The sequence below is a fragment of the Gigantopelta aegis genome, chromosome 7, assembly GCF_016097555.1.
Source record: "Gigantopelta aegis isolate Gae_Host chromosome 7, Gae_host_genome, whole genome shotgun sequence".
NCBI classification, from domain to species: Eukaryota; Metazoa; Mollusca; class Gastropoda; order Neomphalida; family Peltospiridae; genus Gigantopelta; species Gigantopelta aegis.
Genome location: NC_054705.1, coordinates 10,897,007 through 10,912,928, shown reverse-complemented (window position 1 = coordinate 10,912,928; position 15,922 = coordinate 10,897,007). Strand labels below are relative to the sequence as shown.

Below are 15,922 nucleotides of genomic sequence, written 5' to 3'. Positions count from 1 at the left end.
CTTCGTTTTCCAGATCGGCCAACGGCTCTTCATTTCACTCCTTGCACGTTTTAAATTGCAGGTGCCGCTACAAGTCACTCCCGTCTTTAAAGACCAGCCCACACGTATCGCAAGACTGCATCTTCTTGACTTTTTCAGATAGGGTTCTACCTCATCATCTTCTTCGTCGTCACTTTCGTAGGCGGGTATGCCAAGTGGTTTTCTCTTGAATGCATTTCTTTGCATGATTTGCATGTAGCGCTCTTTCCTCGACGGTGGTTGCAACTCTTTTGAGACATTCGCTGTTACGTTTGTGCTTTTATACTGTTCAGTCATGCCTGTTTCTAAACCATTAGGTCGCAGGCGCCCAGTGTTCGGGCATGGTCGGTTTCAAGTCCACCAAGAGATGTCCATAGGGCCTCTGGGTGGCTTCGTCAAACCGTTGCATGAAATGGCAAGTGTTTTCCGGATACATCTGCCGTGCCAACGTCAGAACTTGCTGCTTGTCGATGGGGTTGTTGAACAGCGCCAGTTAATGGTAGTTTCTTCTCTGTGTCAGGTCCTTACTGTAAAAGAGGTTCTGATTGACGGCAGTCACCAAGGGTTTCTGTGGTGACTTCCTTCCGTGAACAGGTCAGTGATGCGAGAAACTTTACTGGCCATACACATCAAGTCGTCCAGCACGATGAGATTTCTGACTCTGGGATCCCAATTACGAACCTTTTCCAAATTCTCAGGTATGCCTTGGACAAATTTCACTCGATCGGTTGCCCCAATGATTTCGTAGAGGGGTTGCCATCGTTTGTTGAACCAGATGATGCGCTGAGGCAGTGGGAAGATTTTACAGTCCCTTAGCAGTTTGTATACCAAAACCAGTTTACCACACGAAGTGGGTCCCGACACGATCATGGTAAAGAGATGTAGCAAACTAAGAGGTTGCTGCTGCTGCTGATTATGATGATGGGAAGGTTTATTTTCAGATTAGAAGAGCCCATGTCTGTTTTGTACGTGCCGAGTTTTTTTTGTTTTTTCTCAAATGTGAAACTGATTCATAATCTTGTCTGATCAAATGCTCAACGTAAAATGACATTATCTGGCCCATGTGATTCCGTTTATAGTCTGTTTAGAAATGCTTCTTCCGTTTCGGGGTTTTCCAAACCGTACCACTTTGCTGTTGTTGTTCTTGTTGTTGTTTCCATTTCAGATCGGCTTTAGCTTGCTCTACCACCTGTTGCGTTGGGGAGACCATGACGATACTGAGTGTCGAAGATTTGTTCTGTTCCTCTTTTTCTTTTTTCCACGAGAGATTGTAGAGTTCTTGACATTGATCCACACTGAGCTGACTTTTCCAGCGTTGTCTTGTGCTTGCAGTCTGTAGAAACAGGTCCACGTATCCACGTCGGGTACATGCAACTTGTACTGATCTGACATGTTGCTTCTTGGAAGCTTCTACCTCAAATGACGAACACCATTACCAGTTTACTTTTATACCTTCTCACGCATGCGCATAAACATATGCAACAGGGGTGTCAGTTTGAATGTGTGTGATGCGTATGACCAGTGTTCCTCCTCCCAAGCATATATCTCATCGTGCCATCGTGCGAGCTCGCAAGAAACATCGTGACCCAAACATTACCATGTAGCAGTGCTATGACTCAAAACCATAGGGACACCTCCAAGGACGCACGCAGGAACACATGGAATAAATGACAAAACACAGCCTGTTATTCACAGTTTTATACATACATATACATACAGAATTTCAGACATGGGTGCGTTGAGAGAACCCATTTGTTGGAGTGATAATAGGTACATGTGTTTGCATAACTTTTACCATTTGTTGTGGCCTCTAACAAGAAGTAACATTACTCATAGGCCATACATTCCTTCATTCATTATTAGTGTATTGGACAGGCATCATTAACATGTGTAGCACTAACAATATGAGTGACCCTGCGATAGTGACGCTGAATATACAAACATGAAAAATAGCACACACGTGTCTGAAACACTTAATATCTGACCACGTTGTTCACATTCGGACACCTTGTAGAGAGTTGGTAATGTTTCATCACTGGATCGTCTGCCTTCTTCCATCGTTAGACGCGAAGTCCACATAAATAAACAGCGAAAATACAATTAACGACCATGGGTGTCAGGTGAATATGCTATATTATCAGTTGGAACAACACTACTTAATTCTGTATTATGTCTCAGTCATTCTGTAATGTTACTGCATTGAACTGTTATTCTGAATCCACTACCTTGTTGGTCGGACACCAGTTAATTTGAATGTATCGGCTTCGCTAAGCTGACATACCATGTTTTTGCGTGTCGCGCTCAAGACCGTCTCTTCTAGTAAACGACAGTTGACAGTGATCACAATTAAACCACTTAGTGCAGTGGACCGTCTTCGTGTGACACTGTCGGCTATATCTTCTAGTAAACGCCAGTTCACAGTGATCACAATTAAACCACTTAGTGCAGTGGACCGTCTTCGTGTGACACTGTCGGCTATATCTTCTAGTAAACGACAGTTGACAGTGATCACAATTAAACCACTTAGTGCAGTGGACCGTCTTCGTGTGACACTGTCGGCTATATCTTCTAGTAAATGTTGTTCCACACTTATCACAGTGGATTAAATTCTGTTTGTCAGTAAATGATTGTACACAATCAACACAATCTTTGTCAAACGGACGAATGTGAACAGCAATGTCCCCTTTCAATAGTTTAACATCAACGTAGACATTAGTTCCAAATTCTAACTGACATCTAGATTATTCAACCTGTTCAGGGCACTGAGTAGTGCTAGGTGAATGTCCCGATTCCATCTCCTTTCAAAATAAAAAACAAGCCACAAAAATGTGAATATCATCAACCTCTGAAGCAAATATATGTAGATCTTGCCTGTAGACTTTTCAATGAGCGAATGAAAGACTAAAATATCCCTTTTTCTATCTGATGATTAGTGTAAGTAAGCCAAGACCATAACAGGTTGGGGTCTAAAATATGTCAGGGTCAACCTGGAACAGGAGACTAAAATCAGTCAGGGTCAGTCCATGGCCCCAGTAGGTCTGGAACAGCCTAAATAGGTCATGGTCACGGGGAAGGCGTTGTCCCTGTAACTACTTCAGGCTCACATCAAGGTCGCACACCAAGGCTCAAGGTCGCGCACCTGCACACTAAGGTCATTTCCTTACACACACAAAGGTCAAGGACGATGACCCCCAACAGGCCTTGCTATTAACACGTTTCATCCCTCTTGCACCGCCCGTCGGAGGAATGTCATTCCCAAGACTAGCTTAGAAAACCCCAAAGTGCACAGGATGGAGCTCAATGGAATATACGGAATTGTCATGACATGCACCCATAAATCACTATAAAACAGTGATTTTGTCAAGTCTTGCGAAAGGTGAGCATAGATAGATGCTCTTTATTTCCTCCATATTATGAAGATTTTTATACACACAGAAACAAAAGTAGGAACATAAATAAATTAATTAATTAATTTCACGTGATTATATACAACTGTAATATTGCCCTACATGTACACTGAGCTTTCACTTAAAACTTTATTATATATTGGCGACACACATGTACAAACTTTGACACCAAGAATACAGTTTAAAAGTTTGTCGTCATTTTGATCACAGAAGATAATATATTCGTGTGCAGAAAAAATATTTGCTATTTTATCAGTCATCTTTCTGATTTGTAATAGTTTTTCACAATTTAGTAAAATATGTTTTGTATAGTGAACGGTTTCTTTGTCACAGAGAATGCATTTTCTATCAAATAATTTCATGCTGCCTATTTTAATTATGGAAGATATTGGAAGTGTGAACTTTGGATGCACATAAGCTATTTTCCAAAGAGTGAATCGTTATGTCTGGGTGGATGTTATAAAATCGAAGAAGTTCATCTGTATCCCTCAGGTGAGACTGGTGGCTTTCATTTTCCCATTCAAGAAGGGTTCTGTATACCCTGGCTCTCCATCGCTCCTTGTCTACAAATGTACAATTTTGAACATAGCAATATATAACATCAGTAATATTGTATTTGTATGCTACATTAAAGATGTCTGATATAAAGTTTTTTGTTCCATTTCTTACACTTACTAGATACTGTCCTAATTTGCAAAGAAATATTTGTTTAGAAACATATGGTGTGTCTTGTCGACATAACCGTCCAAGAAATAACAATTTACATTTATTAATTTAGGATTCCAGGGACCAGAGACCAAGCGTTGCTGTTGTTGTTGCGGTAGGGGAACGTTGGGCAAGTCCTTGCGTTCTTCTAGCAAATTGCCTTTGAGACCTTTCTATCTTAGTAATATTGTTTGGAGATAGATCGTAAAGTAGTTCACACCCGTAAACTGCTGATGGAAGTATAACCCTTTTTCCATATATTTGCACTTGTGATTGGATTCATGACATTTATATGGAGTCATATTGTGTACAGTGAATTTACTAACTTAGTGGCTTTTTCACATGATCTATTAACACTATTTTGACAGGAGTTATGACTTGTAAATAGAATGCCGGCATATATTGTTTCTTCCACTTGAGATATTAGAGATTCACCAAGATAGAAGCGTTTTTCACACTGGTTTCTTCTTCGCTTATTTGTAAATGCGATCGTACAACTTTTACTAGGATTGTATTTTAAGTGCCACTTGTTAGCATAGGTGTAACTAGTGTTGATCATTGCTTGCATAACCTTGGTCGTAGTACTTAAAATAGTCGGATCATCAGCAAGTAACAACCCATTTTAATACCGTATCCAGTCATATGTTAGGCATTTATTGTTTTATCTGAGAGATATGTAGCCCAGTGGTAAAGCACTCGCTTGAGGCGTGGTCGGCCCGGGATCGAGTTCAGTCGGTGGGCCCATTGGGCTATTTCTCGCTCCAGCCAATGTACCACAACGGTTATATCAAAGTTCATGGTATACGCTATCCTGTCTTTTGGATGGTGCATATAAAATATCCGTTGCTACTAATGGAAAAAATGTAACGGGTTTCCTCTCCAAGACTATATGTCAAAATTACCAAATGTTTGACATCCAACAGCCGATGATTAATAAATCAATAGAGGTGTCATTAAACAAATTATCTTTTTAAAATAGTTTATCTAGTACCGATAAAACCAGAAGAGTTTTATTTTTTATTTTTTATTAAGAATACTATTACTATTACATTTTTTTGGCACAATCCTGAGATGATTGTGGTTGAAGAAAATTTGCCATGTCACAGAATTCATCTTTATTCGGACTCCCTGTATCTTGACATAACCAGAGGCGGATCTAGGGGGCCCCCTAAAGTTTGCAATAGTTATAATATTCAACTGTTGAAAAAGAAACCTTGTCACTTTCATTGGCATTGAATCATTTTGAGGTTTATTTGTGTAACCCAGTGAAACCTATTGTTGTTTGGACTGATCACAATCCTCTTGTGTTTGTACACAAAATGAGAAGTAAAAATCAAAGATTGTTAAGGTGGTCTTTACAATTATTACAAGAATATAATCTTAAAATTTGTCACATTAAAGGAAGTGAAAATGTAGTGGCGGATGTATTGTCAAGATGTTATTGATAATGTATGAAACTTTGTAGTGTATAGTAATATAAGAAAGTAGTATTATATGGTAGTTTAGATTATTAATTATTAGTAAATTAGTTAACTGACCATATGTGTTGATAAGTGCATAATATATATATATATATATATATATATATATATATATATATATATATATATATATCGATTGAAGCAATATATTTTTTTTAATTGGGGGGAGGTGTTATGCTATTCTGGCATAGTGTATATATATAATTTATGTTGGACTGCGTGGCAGACATCGATGTGTGAAATTTGGATCCCTGCGTGAATATTCGTGAACTATTGTGACACACATAAATGCGTAATGGACTATAATATAAATAATTACGACATTGTTATTCTTTTAAAAATGGAAAAGGGATGTTTAAAATCTATGAATTATAATAAGTGACTTACCTGAATTGGTACTACCTGAATTAGTGGCATGGTCTACCTCGTGCACAGGAAATGGAAACGTGGTATATTTAGACAAGGGAAATAACTCTTAGGGATTTCTGTGTTTGTGATTCTCGCCGCTGTGATAAGGATCAGCAATGTGCCATCAGTGATATATCGGAAATGATTTGATTGGTTTATAAATCAAATCTCGTGATTCATTATGGAGATATTCGAGGTTAAATGTCATGCACTGAGATGGTATATAAACGGGACACGATGTGGTTCAGCATACGGTGACAGGTCGGAGGCAAGCCAGGTGATCAACAGCAACAGGGATGAAAGGACAACATGAACTGTGCCAGTACCATGAAGATTGACGTCATCGTATCCGTTTTGGAGAATTCGTTAGTTTTGGACATTCGTTGGTGAATTTTGACATGCACATAAATGCCAGTTAAGTAAATAATAATTCCACATGGGAAGTTTATATCGGTGATAATTTGTTTTTATTAAATAATATCTGTATTTATCACTTCTTGTTGGTTTGTGTGAATTATCATTAGTGTGTGCTCTGTGCTTTATTGTTCATGGTATGTTAATTCTGCGTTCTGGGTATGGAGTTATGCCACAACCATAGTGTAAGTTGGAACGGGAATGTAACGATTATATATTAATTTTAATTTTTTACGATACCCCTCCAAACCTCCCCTTGGCATTCCACCTCATGTCACTGGGTTCCCCCTAAATGGATTTTCTGGATTCGCCACTGATATAAGTCTCAAAACTATCTTAACAGGTTGTGAAGACGAAAAGCTGGATCTGATAATTGCCCTTGATGCTTCAGCTAGTGTCGCTAATCTAAACTTCCAGTTGCTTCTCAACTTCGTAAAAGATTTGCTTTCTATCGTAAGTATTGATAATGGAAATGTCCGAGCTGGTCTTCTGATCTACAGTACCCGTGTCCACATCCAGTTTCAACTGAACACCTTCACCTCTAAGGGTGAGATCTACGACGCCATAAACAACACCAGTTATGAGTATGGAAGCACAAACACAGCTGCTGCTATCCAGACCATGAGGACAATGTTCAGTCCCAGGAATGGCGAAAGATTGGATGCAAAGAATGTGGGAATCCTGATCACCGATGGCTTGTCCAATATCAATCCCAGGAGAACCATTCCAGAGGCTGAACGAGCTAGAGCAGAAGGCATTCACAGCTTTGTCATTGGTGTTGGCTTGACTAACACGTCGGAGTTAGAAGAGATTGCCAACCCACCAACAGAACCAAACTTATTCATAGTGAAGGAATTCAGTGAACTGAGAATTCTGAGAAATACAGTTTTCCAGTCTTTATGCGGTGGTAAGTTCTGCTGTTGCGTTGTTTTTAAAGTAAGTTGTAGAACCAGGACAAGAATAATAAAAACAAATTACTGTAGTTACTAACTTATGGTCTTAATAATTTATAAATATATATAATGGTTACACCGATTCATCATCCATTAAAGGCTTTTGTAGGAGATATCGCTGGCACTATAATTTGCAATATCTCCTGCGATATTCTCCTAAGAGATATCGGTTCTTTTGTTACGTCACTGTTATGTTTCAGCGCTAAATCTATCATTAGTGATGTCACGCCACTGGCATTCTGCTAGTTAACGAGTCTACCGCTGCCCAACATTGTGACATTCAACCCACATTACTGACATTGTTTACAATTGTCGCTAATGAAAAGAATGATAATGGATGATACAAAGAATACCCCCCTCGTGTCTTGTGATATCATAATGTATCAGCACTCGTTGTTAAAAGTATAAAAATCCTCGGCAAGGCTTTTATTAACTCGTGCTGATACATTATGATATCGCAAGACACTCTGTATACATTTTGTTTGGTTTGTTCAATTTTAATGGAAACGTTTTAGAATATTGTTGCACATGTATACACCACTGTGTTTAAAAGTCCGTTATCCTGTTTTTGACGTGCACATGTCCAGTTCCAATGTATTTTTATAGGCACATCATTTCAGTTAGATGCACTTTCGCGGTAAGTGGGCAGACGGATAAAATTATCGTATCCACTTCTAGTTCGAAGAGCATAAGTGTGCATCGATGCGCGTTAGAGAGAGCGAATTTCGTGTCGATTGCATAACTATTTAAAACGTAAATACAGAACGACATAATTTTATGTCAAAAGCGATAACATGTCATAAGTTTATAAAAACGATAGTTGTGTTTGCATTTTGCATTAGTAAATGCTGTTTTAATATGATGAGGTGTATTGTCAATCATATATATCAACACAACACAAACAAATATTGCTCTTAAAACACATTATTTTTTAAGCAGTCATATTCGTTGGATTAACGTGTATAATGTATTGTATTGTTTTGTTGCTTTTTTAACTAAAATTGACAGTGAAGATTTGTTTTCCTACATACCGGTATTAATAAATTGTCAACAATTAGATCTGTTCCAAAGTTAATAAGCGTAGTGGGACCAGATTCGCTGAGAAAGAAAGAAATGTTTTATTTAACGACGCACTCAACACATTTTATTTACGGTTATATGGCGTCAGACATATGGTTAAGGACCACACAGATTTGGAGAGGAAACCCGCTGTCGCCACATAGGCTACTCTTTTACGACAGGCAGCAAGGGATCTTTTATTTGCGCTTCCCACAGGCAGGATAGCACAAACCATGGCCTTTGTTGAACCAGTTATGGATCACTGGTCGGTGCAAGTGGTTTATACCTACCCATTGAGCCTTGCGGAGCACTCACTCAGGGTTTGGAGTCGGTATCTGAATTAAAAATCCCATGCCTCGACTGGGATCCGAACCCAGTACCTACCAGCCTGTAGACCGATGGCCTGCCACGACGCCACCGAGGCCGGTCGATTCGCTGAGAATAAACGTTTGGTTATAAAGTATATCAATATTTATAAACACACAGGTGTTATGAAAATATCTACTTTTTTATTTGTATTTCTACGCTTCAAGTGACTACTAAACAGACTACTATGTAGCAACGTTTTTCGCATGCATGATCCGTAAACATTGTGAAGTATGTGATCTGTCTCAGTGAGTGAAATGTTTAGTGCTATAGCTTATAGCCAAAAGTCTCAGAAACTAAAATTGTCAGTGTTTTACAGAAGAAAAAAAACCCCGTATATTGTTGAACTAAACATGTACTTATAATAATTTGTAAAAAATATTTTAAATATTTTAAGGCAAATGTCAAAATGGAGTCTTTGAGAACCAATGATAATAGTCAACATTTTTGAAAAAGTAATGCATAAATTCTGATGTCTTGCAATTGTGTTATAAGTTGAGCAAATACATGTTTATAATGGTAACCTCGTTTTTGTTAAAAACTATAAGATGCATTCAGAGTTTTACTAAATATGTTAAAACCTATAAATACCATATATTTCTGGCAAGTATCTCAGAAGAGAGTTTTGCTAGCAGACACCGAGACAATCATGTGACTTAAATAACTAGATACAGTAGTACAACTGAATACTGATGAAATCAATTTAAAACATTAAGGTTTTGTTTTTAAAATTACATACATTGATAAGTTATAGAAAAAAAAGGTATTTAGAAATGTGCCGTGTTTATCAATGGGTTAAGTTCCATCTCGCGTTCTTTGCTCGTTTTACCCCCTCCACTTTTACAAACATTTCTGTGCATGTGACAGGCATTTGTTTACTTTCCTGCATGACCAGCAGTAATCATGATATGAGCTTGGTGGGTATGCCTTATGTTTTCTCTGATACATACACGATTCATTTTTATTTTGTGGGTGGCGGGGATTTTGTAAAGATGGGTCACACAATTCTGAACAGAAGACGTTTCGGTTTTACAAAGGAAACCAGACGAGTAGGGGGTATGCTCCACAGACACTTTTGAAATAAAAATACCCAGACGCGTTTTCAGGGTCATTTAGTTTTGAATAAGCTTTAAAAATAAAATGACCATTTTAAACAGGCTTGGTGGGATCATGACAACCCTGTGACACCCCTGGATTTGCCAATGGTTGGTGGTATCTGTATATAAGTAACTGATGTTATACCAACCCACGTGATCATATCTGAAACATTTAACTTGTGCCTAATCCATTTGTTCTTTAAAAACCAATAAAATATGTAAACATATTTCAATTAATGAAACTGCGTGTATCACTACTATACATATTTGCAGATGTTGACTGTGGTCAACCACCAACCATTCCTGGCTTGACACTTTTGGGATTTGATCACAAATACCTGGGAGGAAAAGCTAAGTACACCTGCAGTGTTTTTAACGTCAGGATATCAGGCAGCACAGACGGCTTCGCAGAATCTTTGTGTATTGTTGGCGGGGTATTGGCCCCTCCTGATCTGGTCTGTGCACGTATGTATCCTCATTAATAACCATGTTAAATATAGTGATACAGATATAGGTCATATTACAAGGTTTGAGTAGGACTCCAGTTTTAATTCACATTTGGCAGTTTCACAAACGACAGCTAAAGTCGTGATATGAAAAATCAGAAGTAAATAATACATAACACGATACACAATACATGTACTAAAACATAGAGGATATTTCATGTCTTTTGTCAAATATGATTGATATCTAATCGAGTGAAGTTTGCAATCATATCTCACGAGTCACGAAACCCACTATATTTTTCCTAATGCTGGAACCGATTTTTATATGCACTCTCCCATAGACCGGAAAACACATACCACGGCCTTTGACCAGTTGTGGCGCACTGGATGGAACGAGACAAACCCCAATCAGTTGACTGTATCCACAGAGGTGATTCGATCCTGTGACGCAAGCACCTCAAGCGAGCACTCAACCGACTGAGCTAAATCGTGCCCGGACTGTAATTAAGGTCCTTGTTATACTTTGAATCTTCATTATCATCTATAAATCAAACTGGCCTCCGTGGCGTCGTGGTAAGGCCATCGGTCTACAGGCTGGTAGGTACTGGGTTCGGATCCCAGTCGAGGCATGGGATTTTTAATCCAGATACCGACTCCAAACCCTGACTGAGTGCTCCGCAAGGCTCAATGGGTAGGTGTAAACCACTTGCACGACCAGTTATCCATAACTGGTTCAACAAAGGCCATGGTTTGTGCTATCCAGCCCGTGGGAAGCGCAAATAAAAGATCCCTTGCTGCCTGTCGTAAAAGAGTAGACTATGTGGCGACAGCGGGTTCCCTCTAAATAACAGTGTCAGAATAACCATATGTTTGACGTGCAATAATCGATGATAAGAAAAAAAATCAATGTGCTCTTGTGGCGTCGTTAAATAAAACAAACTTTACTTTACTGTTAGATATGTGGCTACCATATTTCCAGTTTTTAAATGCATTTTTGATGTTTCATCTTTAGGTGTAAATTGTGTAACAAAATACTGTCATTAATGGACGCATTATTAAATAAATAGAAATGGTCAGGCGTGTAACAATGTCACGTGACATGGCAATTGAAAGTATCACTTCTGATAATGGACATCTGTTACAAAATAAATGAATATATTGAATTTTGAAGATTGACAAAGATGTCCTGAAATAGCTGCCTCCTAGTCGCACAACAATTGATAAAAAAATAAATCTTGAGAGTTTGTTGTTTTTTAAAACGAAAGTGATATTTTTCAAAAGTAAAACTAGTTGTTTTGAAAATACCATATTGTCTCCTGTGAATCAATGTGCTTATAATGTTTGCCTATACACTGCTGCATGTTTATTGCACCAATAATTTCAGCTACTCTCAGATGTCAGGAGTGTAACATGCTACCTTTGTTTGGGTATTCTTGCATATTGTGTTGTCTAATCTTCCAGTGTTTCTCTATCTCACTGGAATGTACTTACGTAATATGGAGTGGCATCGTAAACACGTACTTCCTGCTTCATTATTTCATACATCTCATAATTTATATTGGCATGTCAAGAGTGTAATACGTTCACCATCATTATATTACACATTTATCAAAATATTAGATCAGTTTTTTTTAAAATGGTATTAAGGCATTTCCATGCAAACAATAGCAACTACAGCTAACAATAGCATAGTTTATTAGATATAATTACTAACGTTTCTGTTTAATTTAAGTTCTTTCATCAAACAACTTTCATCAGTTGCAACCCTCATAAAAAGTATGAACTCTTCACGAAATTGCAAAGAATGTAAGTACTAATTATAGGGCGAGACGTAGCCTAGTGGCAAAGCGCTCGCTTGATGCGCGGTCGGTTTGAGATCGTTCCCCGTCAGTGGACACATTGGTTTATTTCTCGCTCCAGCCAGTGCACAACGACTGGTACATCAAAGGCCGTGGGATGTTGCATATACAAGAACCCTTGCTGCTAATCGAAAAGAGTAGCACATGAAGTGGCGATAGCGGGTTTCCTCTCTCAATATATGTGTGGTCCACAACCATATGTCTGACTCCATATAACCGTACATAAAATGTGCTTTACTAATTATAACAAAATACATTAAGTCTTATTTAATATTGCTTTATGCTTATAAAGTCCTAAAATCATACCTGGAGCTGAATGTTACACTCCTGACATGAAATATCTATAACATACTAACCCGTTGTGAACAAATGGGTTCTCGAATATTTTCATCTTACTAATAAGTGCATTTTTTTCATAAACAACAGCTCAGAAGATATTATCATATATGTTCTGGTTTTATTATTTGCTAACATGCAACATGTATGTGTTGATTGATATTTGAATTTTTTTTTAATGTTTTTTTTTTTTAGCAATGCTGCAATGTTTTTAATTTTTTATAAATATTTAATTAATACAAATGTCCATATTAAATGCCACTATAGCATTCATGGTGAATGATATTCCGTAAACATTCAAGTGTTATGGATTAGATATGAAATTGCTTGCGGAAGGTCATGTACGCCCATGCTATAATATGCCTGACAAAATAAATTGTTGTTTAAGAGCTATAAGAAGATCATAGGATGTAATTAAGTACATAAGTGATCTGACCTTTTCATTGATATGTATGCAATTGAAAACATGATTTCATTTTAATTTTATTGTTCCAAGTACAGTAAGAATTGTTTTTTCCATGGGCTGTATTTACATACTACTGTCTGACTAAAGGCATATCATATCATATCATACAAAAACGATTAAATGAGCATAAACATTTTAATTGATAGTAGGAATATATCAGTATTTAACATATACAGTGATTAATTGTGGTGCTGTGTGTGGAGATATTGAGCCAAAATGTCATTTGTTGATTGTCACGGAAACCAAATATATATATATTGTTTATCTTACCTTACCTAATCATTTTGTCAAACAAACTTCTTGAAGTAACATTGGCAATTGTTTTTAAAAACTGGAGAAATCGGGATATGTTTTTCAAAACATTATTCAATGGTGTTAAACTTGTATTGTTTACTTATTTATCTTAGCTTTAAATGCATAAACATAGCTTTTGTTTTGAAACGAACACATATGACCCTTTTAGTAGCTTAGAGTTCATTCAATGTTAAATCATTGTCGTAGGTTTTTGGATACGTATATCTCCATAATTGTTATGTTTTATTTGTTAATGTGTGATACAATTAACAATACTATGTCATGTTGTAGATTAGAGTCAGGCGGCGAAATTTCAAAAGTGACCAAGAAAACACTTCTGATGGCATGTTTTAGTTCACTATGTCATCCATGCTAAACGTGTTGTGACATCATAGTGGAACACTCCTAGGGTGGATGTCACTTTTTAAAATGGGTTTTAAAGGTACTTTGGGGCCCTAAATGGGATGACTAGAATTTGTTTGCGAATATTCATATTATATAGAATGAACACATTTATGATGTCAAAAACCAAAATATAATATATATTTTTTGGAATTGCAGAAATTACATACAAATAAAATGTAATTTCACTTACAAACATGCAAGGAGCAAATTACATGGCTCATCAATGTGTTCTAGTGGTATCGAAAACAGTTTTGTTTCTTAATTTTAAAAGCATGTCTTGTTTTGTATACTGTCATTATTTATTGAAATGTTACAACCGAGAATAGTAGTGTAAATAAGTGTTACCTACAATGTACCGTAAATGACTATATATGCGTTCCGCGGATAATTATTGACTATATATGTGTTCCACGGATAATTATTGACTATATATTTGTTCCACGGATAATTATCTCTTTTATTTGTAAAAAGATGATAAATTGTACAGAAAATAAAGATACAAAAAGTTCCTTTTGACTTGTTATTGTTTTAATATGCTTCAATTTCATTATAAATATTATCATAAATTATTTAATGAAGCAAAATCCTTAAAATGTAATTACAAAAATGACGTCCACTCCAGGAGTGATGTATGGTATGTCAGAAATATTTCAGGCATGGATGACATATTGTATTAAAAATGCCATGAGAAGTTACAATTATCTTTCGCCACCCCACTATTACTAACAATTCACTCTACAAGAATCTATTTCCATCAAACCACAAAAAGAGCAGCAATGACGTTAATAACATCAAAAACAAACACAGAAACTTCGTGGTTCAGTATTAAACTAACATTTGTTTCTGTTTTACACTAGACACAGTGACGTGTGATGAAGGTTACTACAAATGTCCACAGAGTTACTTCATACCTATAGAGTTTGTTTGCAATGGCGTCATGGACTGTGTTGATGGTGCAGATGAACATGTCTGCGGTGAGTAATTAAGTTCATTTGTGTCACCACAAAAAACAAATTCTACGGAATAAAAATCTGTTTAATGCATAAACTGTGTGACCAAAACCAAAATTGTATACAATAAATCTTTAGACTAGTGTTATATATATATATATATATATATATATATATATATATATATATATATATATATATATATATATATATATATACTTGGATAGTGAGGTAGTTTTTATGTTTTTGTCTTTACTTGATTTGCTGTACCTACAGAAAACATTAAAATGAAGTCACATCCTTGTTTTTAGATAAAGTTTGGAATGTTTAGCTAATATATTTTATATGTCGCTTTGAAGACTTACATGAAAGAGTGATATAATTTTATCACACAAAAACACACACACAGAGACGCAACGTGGGCAGGAGAGAGAGAGAGAGAGAGAGAGAGAGAGAGAGAGAGAGAGAGAGAGAGAGAGAGAGAGAGAGAGAGAGAGAGAGAGAGAGAGAGTCTATCATTCTACCAACAGCAACCATACCTGCATGTATGTACAGCACATATCATCCATACCATGCCGTTAGAATACACGAAGTCAAAATCGTCTAGCTCAATCTTCACTGAGTTTATAACATGCAATGTTTCGTAATCAAAATACATCCTCGTTTCCTTTGGTTATTTTGTTTGGTTATATTTGTGTCTTCTAGTTTTTATATGTTGTGAAAATATAAATTATAGTTTAACCATTTTCGAATATTTATATTCCATTTCAGTTGAGTACGTATGTCCAGGCTACTTTAGATGCAGACATAGCTTCACATGCATCAATTTGCTGGATGTGTGTGATAACAAACTCGACTGTCCGGAGGGTGATGATGAGCTGTCTTGTCATTTCACATGTCCACCTATGTGCAACTGCTCTGGCTCGGTCTTGCAATGTGCAGAGCAAAGTCTTGGTAATGAAACATTTGGATCATTAACACGGAAGTTAGACTTGTCTTTTACCAATGTTGACCAACTTACAGGCATCAGTTTCCAGGGACTGCATATGCTTGCTGTACTGAACTTGTCAAACAGCTGGATAAACAATATCCAGTGGACATTTTGGGAACTAAACAATTTGATTTCATTAGATCTGAGTTATAATAACATAATCCACCTAAATCGCAAGACATTTAGTGGAATGATCAATTTGAGACTCCTTGATTTGTCAAGAAACAGTTATTTAAGCACAATTGAAAATTGGTACTTTTGATGAAC

The 15,922-nt window shown here is 36.8% G+C and overlaps 1 protein-coding gene across 1 annotated transcript in view; it reads left to right on the top strand.

Annotated features, from left to right (window-relative positions):
* Window positions 1-6,328: 6,328 nt before the first annotated feature.
* Window positions 6,329-15,922, top strand: part of LOC121377877 (matrilin-4-like) — a 12,077-nt gene continuing 2,483 nt past the window's right edge. Inside the window, exons 1-4 of the mRNA XM_041505976.1 lie at window positions 6,329-6,401; window positions 6,777-7,340; window positions 10,182-10,373; window positions 14,572-14,688. Coding sequence (XP_041361910.1) covers window positions 6,329-6,401; window positions 6,777-7,340; window positions 10,182-10,373; window positions 14,572-14,688 — 946 coding nt within the window. The remainder of the gene's footprint in view (window positions 6,402-6,776; window positions 7,341-10,181; window positions 10,374-14,571; window positions 14,689-15,922) is intronic.